General features: G+C 40.5%; 1 protein-coding gene across 2 annotated transcripts in view; it reads left to right on the top strand.

Moving 5' to 3' along the window:
- The window catches only part of VWA3A (von Willebrand factor A domain containing 3A), a 75,185-nt gene extending 59,981 nt beyond the window's left edge, over nucleotides 1-15,204 (top strand). The window contains exons 29-34 of one of the 2 annotated variants that reach the window (XM_037911388.2): nucleotides 183-327; nucleotides 1,804-1,955; nucleotides 4,801-4,927; nucleotides 5,583-5,680; nucleotides 7,021-7,094; nucleotides 8,093-15,204. In XM_037911388.2, coding sequence (XP_037767316.1) covers nucleotides 183-327; nucleotides 1,804-1,955; nucleotides 4,801-4,927; nucleotides 5,583-5,680; nucleotides 7,021-7,069 — 571 coding nt within the window. In that variant the 3' untranslated portion in view covers nucleotides 7,070-7,094; nucleotides 8,093-15,204. The remainder of the gene's footprint in view (nucleotides 1-182; nucleotides 328-1,803; nucleotides 1,956-4,800; nucleotides 4,928-5,582; nucleotides 5,681-7,020; nucleotides 7,095-8,092) is intronic. The other variant, XM_043523674.1, reaches the window with a different exon arrangement.
- The last annotated feature ends 708 nt before the right edge of the window (nucleotides 15,205-15,912 follow it).

The raw sequence follows: 15,912 nt of genomic DNA, 5'->3' as shown, positions 1-15,912 counted from the left end.
TGAACTCAGGTCTCCTCAGTCCCAATCCTGTGCCTTACCCACAAGAGTATTATTCCTCCCAAATTTAACCTAAATATAAAAAATAGAACACATAGGTGCTGACATTTGACACTAAAATATAATTGTGTATTAGGATGCTGATATTGGCATTGTCAATAACAGAATTACATCTTTCTTGCCAGGTTTAACCTGCTGAGATTTGCAGAAGATATAGACACTTGGCAGGAGTTTCTTGTAGAGGCTACAGATGAAACATGTCATGATGCTGTACAATGGGTGTCAAAATTCCAAGCTCATGGCACTACATGCATCCTTAAGGCTTTGCAGGTTAGTTAACTGTACATCATATTGTGGCAAAATAATGTGTATTATGATCATAAAAAAATTGCTCTACATAACCAAATTATTTTCCAGCACTAGTGTCAGTTAAGTGCTAATTTAGCACAAAACTCTTGAAAAATGTGTAATATATTGAACAGATCTGGGATCAAGCCATATTTGGATCCAGTCCTTATCCCAAAGTTCAGAGGTGTTTGGAACCGTCATTAGTATTGGAGTCAGCAAAAACCTAAAATGTTTCATTCTTTTAGATTAATGCACTTATCCACTAACCCTCTGCACATTCAACCAAAGTTTAGAAAAAAGAGATAACATGCCCATAACTAGTTCTTCAAGAGGAGAGCCCTTGTAATGCCACTTGTTTGGGATATTACATGTGGTTGGGGACAAGTTGGAGCCCCCTAGAAAAGCAGGGTCACTGGGCCATGTACATGCTGCTTTGTGGATCCAAACTGTCACACCTGACAATATATAAAGTGCCATATCCACTCTGCTTCCTTTTTCCACGTAATCAAACATTCACCTAAAGACTTCAAAGAAGTGGGAGAAGTGTGAATCTATATGGGCAATCACTTGAAGTACAGTAACTAATAAAAAAGAAAAGGAGTACTTGTGGCACCTTAGAGACTAACAAATTTATTTGAGCATAAGCTTTCGTGAGCTGTAGAGTTAGTCTCTAAGGTGCCACAAGTACTCCTTTTCTTTTCTTTTTGCGGATACAGACCAACACGGCTTCTACCCTGAAACCAGTAACTAATAAGTATCCCTTCTTTCTCTTGTGAGAATTGCCAGAATACTATGAAAGATTAACTCTTAAGAGGTGAATATGTAGAGGGCTAATTAGGGATCCTACGATCCCTAAATTGGAATCAGTTCTGGAAAACAAGTCAAGAGAGTATTACTGGCTAAATGTAAATCTAACTCCAGATTGCCTCCAATTGGGAGTTTTGTAAGACTGGATCTGCACTGCACTGGATCTAGTGGAATGTGATCTCAGTCCCATCGTCCCAGTACAAGTTTTCTTAGTGTACACAAATCTTTAGATAGTGAAATACCTGCCAAGTCATAATATTCTGATTTTCAGAGGTTGAGTCCCTACAAGTTCAACTGAAGTCAATGGGGGACTTACTAGCTTAGCTGAAATCAGAAGCTTTCAAAATCAGGACCAACTAGTCTTCCTACCTAGTCTAATTCACTGAGACAGTCTCGGAAGATTATTTTTCCCTGGGTTTATTGTCTTATGTTAAGAACATTCTATCGATTTAGAAAAAAAGTTTATATCCTTTCTAAACAGTAACTAAGATCCTTTTCATATTCAATATAGTCATTTTCTATTCCATGAATGTTGATATGATTTGTGTACAGTTACCTAAGTAAACAGGATTTAGAAAACATTACAATAAAGAAGTGAAAATGCTGTTTAAGTGGTACCCCAATGTTTAAATTCATTTTCTGCTTTTTCAGAAAGCTTTCTGTTTTCAAGATATAGAGGCACTGTATGTTCTGACCGATGGAAAGCCAGACACCAGCTGCAGTCTCATTCTAAAAGAAGTTGAAAAGATTAGAATGAAACAAACAACTAAAATCCACACCATTTCTTTTAACTGTTCAGACAGGTATATATTACTTTACAGAATAATATGAAATTCATTAAAATTACTAGTTTAGGTATTGTCACTGTAATGCTCCCAATGGTAACACAAGAGCATGAGTACCAACATCAGGGTAGACTGTTAAAAACCAGGGCACAAACTCCTGATTGGTTATGAGTTCTAAACTTAGATTTCATCAGCCAACTGCAAACTCCTCAAGCACTTTAACAGTCTTAAATGGAGTCACAGACAGAGACTCCTTGCATACTCGGGTCTGTCTTGCCACACAGGTGAGCACAGCTCTGTGATAGCTGGCCCTTTATACTAAGCACAGTAATATTCAGGTTACTCCTGATCCCAAAGGAATAGTCACCACAGGTCAATTGCGCTTTAGGTCTGACACCTACAGTGCTTGTAACTAATCCTATAGTAAACAATATGAAGATTTATTAGATAGGAAAAGGAAATTGCTTGCTTTAACCTTATAAATAACTCTCCAAACAGACACACAAATGAGTTACAGTCTTAGGTTTCAAAAAGTAATAAAGGCTTCTGTAATCAGTCATCTCTATTTGTCCTTTAGGGCTAACCTAGGCTAAACAGCTAAGGATCTCTTGCTTATGCCTAGAAACACGTTGCATCCCCAGAGCCCAAGCAGCATAGAGATACCTTGTTCCTTTTGTTTGGGATTTTTATCCCCCTCCTGCCATCTGCTCTGAGCTTCCAACTCAGCTAATAGGACTAGAGCAGAACAGTAATAAGTCTGTAGACACTACCTACGCTGATGGGAGGGATTCTCCAATCGGTGTAGGTAATACACCTTCCCAAGAGGCGGTAACTAGGTCAATGGAAGAATTTTTCCATTGACCTAGTTCTGTCTACTCTGGCAGTTAGGTCGATTTAACTACACACTTAGGTGTGTGGATTTTTCACATTCGCGAGCAACATAGTTAAGCCAACTTAATTTTCTAGTGTAGACCAGACTATAATTAGTGTCTGTCTCCTGTGTAATGATTCACAGCCACAGAGGCTCACAATGGAGTCTCATATATTACATTACAATATGGAACACAGATATTAACAAGCAAGATTAATGGATGCAGCAACTCAAGCAATCCGTAGAGTCCAAACACTAAACTCTCTTATAATTGTAATACCTACTTATTTTATCAATAATAACCCACAAGTGAGGCAGACAGATTCCAGTTCTGTATCTGTTAGTGTCCAGTTGAGACATGGATGCCATAGCATTAGCTGGCACCTGGCCTGCCAGCATCACAGTCATGTTTTGCGTTTCTTGTTTTCCTGAAACTCTGGATGTGGAGTGTTGTGGTGACTTAACACATACCTTGATTTACAGATTCAGATAATAGGTTGAGCCAGCAATTATGGCTGTTTAAAAACAAACCTTATGTTGTAAACTGAGCAAGTCTCTTAATGTGTAACATATACTATTAATAAAGGACACAAATGTCATATCATCCCAACTATACATATAAAATGATGGGGTCTAAATTAGCTGTTACCACTCAAGAAAGGGATCTTGGAGTCCTTGTGGATAGTTCTCTGAAAACATCCACTCAATGTGCAGTAGCAGTCAAAAAAGTGACAGAATGCTGGGAATCACTAAGAAAGGGATAGATAATAGGACAGAAAATATCATGTTGCCTCTATATAAATCCATGGTACGCCCACATCAATACTCTGTGCAGATGTGGTTGCCCTATCTCAAAAAAGATATACTGGAATTGGAAAAGGTTCAGAAAAGGGCAACAAAAATTATTAGGGGTATGGAATGGCTTCCGTATGAGGAGAGAGTAATAAGACTGGGACTTTTCAGCTTGGAAAAGAGATGACTAAGGGGAGATATGATTGAGATCTATAAAATCATGACTGGTGTAGAGAAAATAGATAAGGAAGTGTTGTTTACTACTTCTCAAAACACAAAAACTAGGGGTCACCAAATGAAATTAATAGGCAGCAGGTTTAAAACAAATAAAAGGAAGTATTTCTTCACACAACGCACAGTCAGCCTGCGGAACTCTTTGCCAGAGGATGTTGTGAAGGCCAAGACCGTAACAGGGTTAAAAAAAGAACTAGATAAGTTCATGGAGGATAGGTCCATCAATGGCTATTAGCCAGGATGGGCAGGGAGGGTATCCCTAGCCTCTGTTTGCCAGAAGCTAGGAATGAGTGACAGGTAATGGATCACTTGATGATTACTTGTTCTGTTCATTCCTTCTGGGGCACCTGGCACTGGCCACTGTTGAAAGACAGGATACTGGGCTAGATGGAGTTTTGGTCTGACCCAATAGGGCCCTTCTTATGTTCTTATATTTAATATAACTTTTCTGACCCTAACTTAGACTGAAATTAAATCTCAGTGTCTTCATTTTTGGTGTGGACTTTAGGGGCCAGCTCCTCAATTTGTGTAAATTGTCATAGCTCCGTTGACTTCAATGGGAGTTATGACAGTTTACACTTGTGGAGGACCTGGCCCTAGAGATAGAGATCTATTAAATGACTTACTATGGCAATAAAATAAGTTACTTATTGTACCTGTGATATTTTTCTCCAGTATGTAAATCCACACATTTCTTCCTAGAAGTCTGGGTTCCAGTGCTTATTGCTATGCTGTCCCTATAACTGTTGGTTAAAAGTAACCAGCCTTTGTAGTTTACGATTACTAAGTATTATTATATAATTTATATATCCCCCCATAGCTGGAAAAGACTCTACAAATATCTAAATCATTTCTAAACTTACTCCCCAAACTGCATGCTTAGAAATACAAGAGTCCCTGACAGTAAGGCTCTATTAATGCTCAAGAGCAGTCATTACTGGTAATTTACTGCTTCATTGTCAACAGAAGAGCTAATGAATTTCTGAAGAAGCTGGCCTCTCAAACAGGAGGACGCTACCATCGCTGTATTGGAGATATGGATGGACAGTTAGCAGCACACAGAATGTTGACAGAAGGGTTTGATGATGATGATGTATGTTCAATAGTTATTTGGATTGTGTTTCTTTATGGAATGTATATTTTCTTCCAGATCTAAAGTACATTTTAAAAAAATAAAATATAAGACTCCCAAGGTACCTTGCACTGAGATGTTTGGGATCCGAACAACAAAATTTAATGTCTGGCTATACCTATTGCCCAGCCACACTGAGGAGGTGAATGAAGCCATTGAAGGAGTGTAAGATGCAAAAGAATTTGGAAACGAGAGCAAACCAAAACTCTGGATCTGAATACCCCTGAGTTTTATCAAAGTTCTGCTGTCCTCCTCACTACCACCTATTTATGTTTTATCCATCTATTATGTCTTGGGTTTAGATTATAAAATATTTAGGACAGGGACTGTCATTTACTGTGTTTTTACTGAGCTTAACGTACTGGGTCTCCAACCTGATTGAGGCCTCCAGGCACTATTGCAATAGAAATGTGTAATAAAAATAAAGACCAGATCCACCTCAAGTAGAATTTGGAGTTAAACACTCTGTTCTATCTCTTCATAAATAGAAGATCTTGTCTGGCTCTGGTGAATGTGAAGTTCAGAAGTTTGGGTTCAGTTATTTACATTTGCTGCCCTAAGATTTGTAAGCGATTGCTGTAGATTCTAGCAACAACATTTTAATTTTATATTTTAGGATCCAGTTTTTCCTTTCTTCGAAGGAGATGATTTAAAGAAACTTGCTCAAGAAGTAGCAAAAGCCAGAAGCTTTTTAATGCAAGCAAAATCCTTTAGGTGTGTATCTATCCAGGATCTTTCAATGAATACTGCTTTTCTTTCATAGAGGGAGCCAAGGAGGAAGTTAGATGGTTAAAGAATATCTGGCTACCAATTTCTGCTTACAAAAGAATCATTTTATCTCACCTATATTCGTCTCTTGCACTCATGGCATTATTTTTAAGTGTGAGGAAGGGACATCCATGCAGACTGCCTCCTCTATAGTTTCTGTTCATGTTCTTATACCGCAGCCAATCACCAGTATCTGAGCATCTTCTAGAAGTGCACTGAGCTATGTGACTAATATCTCTGTCTCTTGTGGGTGTCTCTCTCCCTTTTCCTAGGTGAAAAATTCTGTGAGGTTGATCATCTTGTTCAGCTCTCCCCTCTTCCCTACCAAACCAAGGTAGTGTTTGGTGCCTGTCTTCTTCAGAGAGAAAAGTGACTCTATCTGATGTGAGCTTCCTCCTCCCTTGCACTCTCCGTCAGCCTGATTACAGAATCTGAAGCATCAGTCCTACTCTTATCTGCCAACACCAGTACCTGCTCCCTCTGTCTTATCCTCTTGTGACTTCTATGACCCTCCACCATCTTCTGCATAGAATCTCTTTCTACTTGCAACTTTTCTTTCAGCATCTCTGGTTCCTCGCTTCCACATTCTGTCAGGGTCCCACAGGGTTCAGCGCTGTCCCCTCATCACTTCTCTCTGTGTGCTTCAGTTCTAGGCAGCCTAATCTATCCTCATGGTTTAAGTTACCATCACTATGCCAGTGACTCCCAGACATTTCTCTCTCCTCCCCATCCCCTTCCCCTTCTGGATTTCCTGCCACCAAGTTCTTATCACAGAAAGATATGGCACGTATGGAGAATGGCATTACTCATCGGTTAAATTTTGTAAATCATTTATGTAACAAACTTGCATAATTTTACAAACAACCTCGTAGTGCTCTGAAAAATATCATCTTAAAAACTATCATCTGTTCTGGTACCCATCAAGTCCACAACAAATTAATTTCAACAAGTACAACTGAACTACAATTGATCCTAATGTCCTTACAATGTCATCCTGATGTCACCCGGGGCCAGGGTCAGTGCTTAAATTGTGCCAGGGCTTATCAGGGCTGAGCCCTGGCACCTCTCGGGTTGGCAATTCATAGCCCCGGCACCTCTGGGCTTGTTGCGTAAAGTTTTATGTAAAAAAAAAAAAAATTGATTGAAGCCCAGCACCGCTTTCATTACAAATTAAGCAATGGCCAGAGCTAATTGGAGAGACATAGTAATAACTATATAACTACATACCTTCCTTTAGGAAAAAATGCTGTAATAATTTTACATTCCTTATTTTTCCTTTTAAATAGGTTGCTATTAGAAAAAAGGAATTTGGACCAAAAGGACAATTCTTTTTAAAAAAAAAAAAAAAAAAAATCCTCAGGTAACCAGTCAGTACAAAACAAGTCATTGATTGTATATTTTTATAAGAATGTTGTTTCAAATTAGAATCCCATATTTTCCAACTTTGGAGAGAGTCATTGCTTAGTGTAAATAGCTATTCATTCCAGCTGTTTTAGTGTTTAGCTCAATTAGCTTAACAGCAGCACCTAACAAATACATGCACAAGAAAGTTCACAGGTTGTAATGTGTTTTGAGAGGATGAAAAGTGCTATACAGGTGTATGTTTTTATTAGTTAAGGGCTCCATGCTTCAGAAAGAATAAATAGCAAAGCTCTTTTGGAGACGTAGTACCCAATATTATGTGTTTTTGCTGGAATCAAAATTTACAAGAGATTCTAGTACATGTCTCTTGGTAACATGTGCCTATCAGGTTATAAAAACTTTAAATAGTAAAGCACAGTGTACATGGGTATCATCAGCATCCAGGTATAGCAGGGTTCAGACAAATGGATTCCAAGATAAAAATGAGAGCACTGTTTACCAAAGTTTTAAATGAACCAAAGATGCAGTGTTCAAGCATGCTTCAATGCAGCTCTTCCCTACTTCATTTAATATATTATTTTAATAGGCATGCATTGAGTAAGGAAGCCCTTCTTCACTTGATGTGACTTCAGCGGGACTACTCATATGTTAAAAGTTATGTACTATCTCTGTACTTAATCTGTGCATATGTTTAGGTGCTTTGCCAGGTCAAGGCTGTGACAGGGTGAAGACTTCCTGCCTGTTGGAGCCTGCAGCTTAGACAGTAAATCAGGCCCAGAATACACATACAGTTCAACCTTTGGGTTAGGGTTAGGGTTTTGAAAAATGAAGCAAATTTGCAATGTAATTAATAGATAAAATGGGGATACAACTGTTTCTCCTAACTGAGGTTCCGAACATTTTTTACACTGTATTATTGTAATAAGAATTGCTTCAATTAATTGGCATTGTATATTGAGCCTCTTATTTGGTTGTTTTTTGTTTTTTTTTTTACAGTTATTTTAAGAGACTCCAGATATTATCCTTGATGGGTAAAAAAGATGGACTATCATCCTAGAAAGAAAATTATTCCCAACGTCTTTATATAGTGATGTCAAGAAACAACTGTTTGCACAGAAAAAAAATAAAGCCTAAAGTTGAAGAGAATGCATTTGCCAAAAAGATTTTGCAAATAACTGTTTTCACTTCTTGATCTAAATTTTCTCTTTGCTGCCATTACAAGTAGGAAGGAAAGATGATTCTAGAAATCAGCAGACCCACAAGCAAGCAATACCCTTTCATGCTGATAAAGTCCAGCTGAATTCAATATGGGTCCAATTCAACTGTCAACTAAAATCAAGGGAGAGACTATCACTGACATTAGTGGTAGTTTGCTCAGACTTCTTTGGTAACAGTTCCAGAGAGCACTGTTCCCTCTAAGCTGTACACGTGCGCGCGCGCACACAGATCCTAAACCCTGGGCATACAGCAAAACACCGTATGCACAAAAATTTGCATAGAAGCACAACAATTTGCACAGAAGACATTTTTTGCGCACATGGCCTGTCAAAAATTAGAGGGAACATTGCCAGAGAGACTGGACATATGTTCTCAAGAGTCTTGTGAGAAAATGCAATTCAAACTAATTGCACGGTTCTGAGAGATGCAGAATTTTCCAGCAATTGCATAAAATATGCACTTCTAGCTAGCAAACCTGGGCACCAAGGATGAAACCCTGGCCTCACTGCAGTCAATGGAAGTTTTGCCATTGCCTTTGGGGCCAAGATTTCACCCCAAAAGTTGAAAAGATGTAATATTAAGTAGAAATGGGCCAGAGATGTAAAGTCCAGATAGTGATCTGAGATTTCCCAAAGTCCAGGTGTATATAGATCCCAAATGCTCCCATTGAAATCAGTTGGGCTACTCTCAAGGTAAGATATTACACAGTATGAATAACGGTGTTTGAATCTGGATATATATGACATTGCAAATCCAGACTGCAGTATGTTCTGTGTTAGATGGTGACTGACTCTTATTTAAAGATTTAGAAGCATTTTCTCTCCCTTTTAAATGTTTCCTGTGTCATTTTTCAGTAAGACATTTCTTGCATGTTGTTTTTTGTAAGTTTGACTGATTCAAAATGTCCTTTGAGTGACAGCTCTGTCTATACAGAGTAATCTTTACAATTTGTCTGTAAAATTATGATTATTAATGGTTTATATAATACTGCATTAATGCTACTTATAACTTGACTCAGTGCCCCTTTGTATGGACACCAATACTAAAGATTGCTACTTGGAACATCAGACTATGATAGACAAAGATGATACCACTTGATTTGAAAGAAGAACAGCTCTCCTTTCAAAAGAGCTGGCCCAGCATGACATTGACATTGCAGCACTCAATGAAACTAGATTGGCAGACAAGGGCATTATTTCAGAACCGGCTGGTAGTTATACCTTCTTTTGGAAGGGAAAAGAACCACACGAAGATAGAATCCATGGAGTGGGAATTGCCATCAGGACCAAACTCTTGCAATGTCTTGAAGACTTCCCAATCGGCATCAACAAAAGACTCATGAAATTCCAATTACCGCTAAATAAGTTGTGATTTGCTACCATCATCCGTGCATATGCGTCTCCTTCACTAGCCCTGACGATGCTAAGGCATGGTTCTGTTCTGGTCTCAACTCTCTCATCAAGTCAACACCTCAAAATGACAAACGAATCATCCTCGGAGATTTCAGTGCAAGAGTAGGTAAAGATAACAGCTGGCAAGGTGTCATTGAAAGAAAAAAAAATGAGGCTTTCCAAAACTGGCAAAATTATATTCAGTCCACCTCAAACAGAGACAGATTCAAACTCCTGCAAAGCACGACAGAAAGACAACTACGCGTAATACAAGATAAATGGTGGGAGAAGGTAGCAGAGGACACTCATATGTATGTGGAAACAAATAAGTTCTTTGATTCCTTGAAGCAAGTCTATGGACCTTCAAAGGTGGGCACAGGTTCACTTGTGATGGCTGATGATAGGACAGTCACCAAAGACAAACATGGCATGGAACAGAGATGGGTTGAATACTTCAGCCAACTACTGAACGGACCATCCTCAATTGAAACAAGTGCTATTAACCAGATACCTCAAAAGCCTATTCAGCACCACCTTGATTCACCACCCTCACTTGAAGAAATAGAAAAGACAATCAGTATGATGAGCTCAAGGAATTCCTTGGACAGAGATGGAATACTGGCAGAAATATATAAATCTGCAGGTCCAAAGATGATAACAACACTCCGGAAGATCCTTACTGACATCTGGGACAACAAAGAAATGCCACAAGACTTCAAAGATGCCACAATTATTCCTTTATTTTAAAAAAAACAGTAAAATAGTCTGTGATAACTACCGTGGGATCTCTCTCCTATCTGTCACTGGAAAAATCTTTCCTCGTGTCCTCCTGAACTGACTGATTTCATCTGTCTCAGAAGCCAATCTACCTGAGACTCAGTGCTGATTCAGACCTGGTCATAGTACCAAAGACATGATTTTCAGTATCAGGCAAATGTAAGAAAAATTTATCTAATAAAACATGGATCTGTTCAGCGTCTTCATTGATCTGACAAAAGCATTTGATACAGTCAACAGAGAAGGATTATGGATGATTCTCAGCAAACTTGGTTGCCCACCAAAACTGGTAAATATCATTCATTTATTTCATGAAGGGATGCAAGGTCAGGTACCCTTTAATGGAGATCTCACTGACTCCTTTCCAGTTTCAAATGGAGTCAAACAAGGCTGTGTCCTTGCCCCTGTACTGTTCAACCTCTTCTTCACCCAGGTTCTCTACCATGCTACAGATGGGCTCAACAGAGGCATATACGTCAGATACAGACATGACAGCTCAGTCTTCAGTCTTATAAGGCATAAAGCAAAAACAAAAGTAACAGAACTACTGATAAGAGATCAGGGGATAGCCATGTTAGTCTGTATCCACAAAAACAACAAGGAGTCTGGTGGCACCTTAAAGACTAAATCTGTTAGTCTTTAAGGTGCCACCGGACTCCTTGTTGTTTTTACTAATAAGAGAAGCACTCTTTGCGGATGACTGTGCCCTCCTAGCACACACACAGGGAGATCTCCAGTGCATCGTAGATCACTTCGCTGAAGCATCAAAATTATTTGGCCTCACAATCAGCCTGGAGAAAACTGTGGTGTTGCATCAGTCATCTTCACCCCTCCAGGCCATATCCCCCTGGCATCTCCACCAGTGGAACCCAACTAAAGCAAGTTGACAATTTTACCTCTCGCGGCAGCAACATTTCCAATGCTGGATCTCTTGACAAAGAGATCAGGAACAGGATACAGAAAGCTTCTCAGTCATTAGGAAAGCTATGTAACAAAGTCCTGAAAATCCCACAACATAACTCTCTCAACCAAAATAAAACTTTATAATGCTTTTGTGCTCACATCTCTTCTCTATGGCTGTGAGACCTGGACACCATACAAATGGCATATCAAACAGCTAGAGGCCTGCGATATGCAGTCTCTGCATGCCATTATGGGGATCCTCTGTCAGGACAAAATTACCAACCTGGAGGATATCCAAAAGTCAAATGTCACAAGCATTAAGGCCATGCTGTTAAAAGCCCAACTATGCTCAGTTGGACACATCATTAGGATGCCTGAACATCGATTCCCCAGAAAAATTTTCTATGGAGAATTAGCACAAGGACATTGGAATCAAGGCCACCCCAGAAAGCGCTACAAGGACAGTGTCAAGAACAGCATACACTTTGGTGCAATAAAACCAGATGATCAGCATGGCGACACACAACACTCAGAGCTTTCCAAGCCTTTGAAAAGGACAGAAATAATTGATTGTTAGCCGCAAGAGAAAAGTGTCATACCACTGCTATAGCTACCAAGATGCTCACCAATGACTTTGTCTGCCTGATCTGCTCACGAGCATGTGCATCACACTTTGGACTTCAGAGTCACTCAAGAATCCACAAAAAGAGAGAGCATGAAAATGTCATAGTTGAATCTATGGACTACATGAGAATCTGTTATGAGTAGATCCAATTGCTGGGTCCCGTTGCTTCCAAGCCAGCTGGGTCTAGGAGGACAATACCTGAAGGTTTCAGTCAAACTACTCTTAAAAATCTTCAGTGATGGAGATTCCACACCTCTAGGCAATTTATTCCAGTGCTTAACTACCGTGACAGTTAGGAAGTTTTCCTAATGTCCAACCTAAACCGCCCTTGCTGCAATTTAAGTCTATTGCCTCTTATACTATCATCAGAGGTTAACAAGAACAATTTTTCTCCCTCATCTTTGTAACAACCTTTTATGTACTTGGCAACTGTTGTGTTCTCCCTCAGTCTTCTCTTCTCCAGACTAAACAAACCCAGTTTTTTCCATACATCATATTTTCTAGACCTTTTAATCATTTTTGTTGCTCTCCTCTGGACTTTCTCCCATTTGTCTAAATCTTTCCTGAGATGTAGCACCCAGAACTGGACACAATACTCCAAGTGGGCCTAATCGGCGCAGAGTAGAGTGGAAGAATTACTTCTTGTGTCTTGCTAACAACACTCCTGCTAATACATACCAGAATGTTATTTGGGGTTTTTTTTTTGTTTTTTTTGTTTGTTTGTTTTTTTTGCAACAGTGGTACACAGTTGACTCATTTAGCTTGTGATCCATTTTGACTCCCAGATCTCTTTCCCCAGTACTCCTTCCTAGGCAGTCATTTCCATTTTGTATCTGTGCAACTGATTGTTCCTCCCTAAGTGGAGTACTTTGCATTTGTCCTTATTGAATTTCATCCTATTTACTTCAGACTATTTATCCAGTCTTAAGATGAAATTTTGAATTTTAATCCTATCCTCCAAAGCACTTGCAACCCCTCCCAGCTTGGTATCATCCCCAAACTTTATAAGCGTACTCTCTATATGCCAGGGTGGATAACCTGAGCCTGAGAAGGAGCCAGAATTTACCAATATACATTGCCAAAGAGCCACAGTAATACATCAGCTCCTACCCTGCTCCCAGCGCCTCCCACCCACCAGCAGCCCCACCAATTGGCGCTTCCCATTTCCTCCTCATCAGCTGTTTCGTGGTGTGCAGGAGGCTCTGGGGGGGAAAGGGGAGGAGCGAGGACATGGAAGGCTCAGGGGAGGGGGCGGGAAAGGGTGGAGTGGGGGCAGGATCTGTGGCAGAGCCAGGGGTTGAGCAGTGAGCACTCTGCGGCACATTGGAAAGTTGGCGCCTGTAGCTCCAGCCGTGGAGTTGGTGCCTATACAAGAAGCTGCGTATTAACTTCTGAAGAGCCACAGGTTGCCCACCCCTGCTCTATGCCATTATCTAAATCATTGAAGAAGATATTGAATAGAACTGGATCCAGAACTGAAGCCTCTTTCCCTTTGGCGCTGGCTGATCTACACATGCAGCATGGTACAGGATCATTGGGGCCAAACAGATGTGCTGCCTCCTGGAGCTCAGACCCATTCAGTCCCTTCATCCATTGCAATGCCATCCTCCAATCAGAGGGCAGCTGGCAGCAAGAAGTAAGGGAGGGGGGATTTCCTGCCAGTTCTCTAGCCAACTGGACCTCTGTGAGGGTAGAGAGGCCAGCTTCTCCTGTTTGCTAATCCCCCTCACCAATCAGGACAGAAGCAGCCCTAGGCATTTTGCCCACCAGGCAAAGCCCAAAAAAAAGAAGGGCGGAGCAGTACAATGCCCCTTGGAAGTTGGCACCCAGGGTACTGCATTCCTTGCCTGCCCCCAGAGCCATCCATAAATCAATGGTCCTGTTCAACAGATATGTTTCTCACGTTGCTATAATATAGGGAATGCTCAATCCCCTTCCTCGGATGCCCCAGAAACCTCTCTGACTGTCCAGTAAGTGGCACCTTTGTGTGATTTATTTACATTCCTGCTCCTTGTGCAGCAAATTATTTACAGTGCATCTCAGCCTTTAGCCTTTCCTCCATAGACTCATACACTTTAAGGTCAGAAGAGATCATTGTAATCATCAAGTCTGACCTAGTGCAGGCCACGGAACCTGACCCACCCACTCCTCTAATAGACCCTTAACCTCTCACTGAGTTACTGAAGTCCTCAAATTATGGTTTAAAGAAAGGAACAGATCTCCCTTCCTTGAGATTGTGGCACACACTGAGCCTAGCTAGCCCATGTCCTCTCACTTGCTTCCTTCCCATGTCTTTCTTATATCCTTTGACTCATGGACTAATTGGTTCATCAGCCCTCCCAGCCTGATCAGCTAATTAGCTTGCATATCCCCCATCAGCCTTGTCCAGGAGAACTAACCGGTGCCTGTGTAATCAGTGTTACCTGTTAGCTTCCAGCATTGTCACAGTTGCATCAAAGGCCGTGCAAGATCTTGAATATGCTGGTTTTTATTTTTATTCCAGAACTTCATGTCATAGTTATGTGATTTTGTTTTCCTGGACTCATACAGAGTTCCAGCTCTGAAAACCTCAATGTTTTCAAGTCAGTTCTGTCATCCTCATAATTTAGGAACTAAGAACACCATTGTACTACATGCTGTATAAACACAGAACAAAAAGACTGTCCCCGTCCCAAGGATCTTCGTCTAAATAACAGAAGTTCTGGTAAGGTGGCTCTGAGAGAAAGCTAAAAGAGAGCTATTTGGGTACAGAGTTCTGGCTGGAAAGGCAGGGTTGTCTGCAACAACAGACAAAGTACATTTCTCCTACTGTGTTCAGGGAAACCGAACTTTGTATATCATCTTTGTAAATAAGATTGCATCAAAAAAATACCTTACTATTGTTAATTTTTCCTTCTAACTGGAAGAACTCAGAAAACCCCAAATTTGGCTAGCCACTCCAGTCAAAAGAGGTAATAGTATAGACAGACCTGATCATGTGTTATATTAATTTCATGGTTTAAGTCTTGATTGTGTTCATCTAATTATTTGGTCAGTTGTTGATTTCATTCCATATCACTGGCAATTTGTTGATTTATTAATTCAATTCCAGATATGATTCTGATTTGATAATTGTGTTGGTTAATCCTCACTTGGTTTAGTAAAAGTTTAATAGTTTTAATTAGAAGTTTAATTTTAAATTTGCCTTTTATTAATTTGTAATAAAATACATAAAAATAAGAGAGCTGTTTTTTCTTTCAAAACTTCAACAGGGTCAAGATATCAGGGTAAACCTTTAACCCCAGGGTTAAAGGTTGTTTGGTAAAGTATCTAGAAGCTGCTTAGCTCGGTCCCTAAATTTATACCTTTATTCTTTACAACTTTTTACATTACACAATTAGCCTATAGAATTCATTGTCGCAAAATATGATTGTAGTGGGGTGGTCACCCGCTCCTGCCTTAAAGGGCTTAAAACAGCCCTGGGAGAGGGCTGTGGCAGGGGAAAAGCTGGGCTGATTGGGGCAAGTAGCCTCAGCTGGGGGCCATGCCCCAGTCAGGCCACAGTTGGCCCTATAAAGGGGCTGCTAGGCTGGAGCTAGGTCAGTCTCTCTCTGGTGATAGAGAAAGAAGGACCTGGCTGTCTGGGAACAGAGTAAGGTACCGGAATAGAACAGTGCTGGGGAATAGGGCAAGGGAGCTACAGAGCTCCTGCCTGGAAAAGCCCCAGGCTGCAGGTCTGGCCAAAGGCCTAACAGGTATAGGGGTTGCAGGAGTAGGCAGCAGGTTCAAACCTCCTTTGCCTATGATGAGTGGCACTTACACTGCAGTTGCCCCCAGGGAACAGGGCCTAGGTGATGACTGGCAGTGGCCATAGACTGAGGCGGGTTGGGGGTTCCCTGGGGAGGGGAGACCCAGATCTGTGT

This window comes from Chelonia mydas, chromosome 10, assembly GCF_015237465.2.
Source record: "Chelonia mydas isolate rCheMyd1 chromosome 10, rCheMyd1.pri.v2, whole genome shotgun sequence".
Classification (NCBI taxonomy): Eukaryota; Metazoa; Chordata; order Testudines; family Cheloniidae; genus Chelonia; species Chelonia mydas.
The sequence above is the reverse complement of the archived record's forward strand: the minus strand, read 5'-3'. Positions and strand labels throughout refer to the sequence as shown.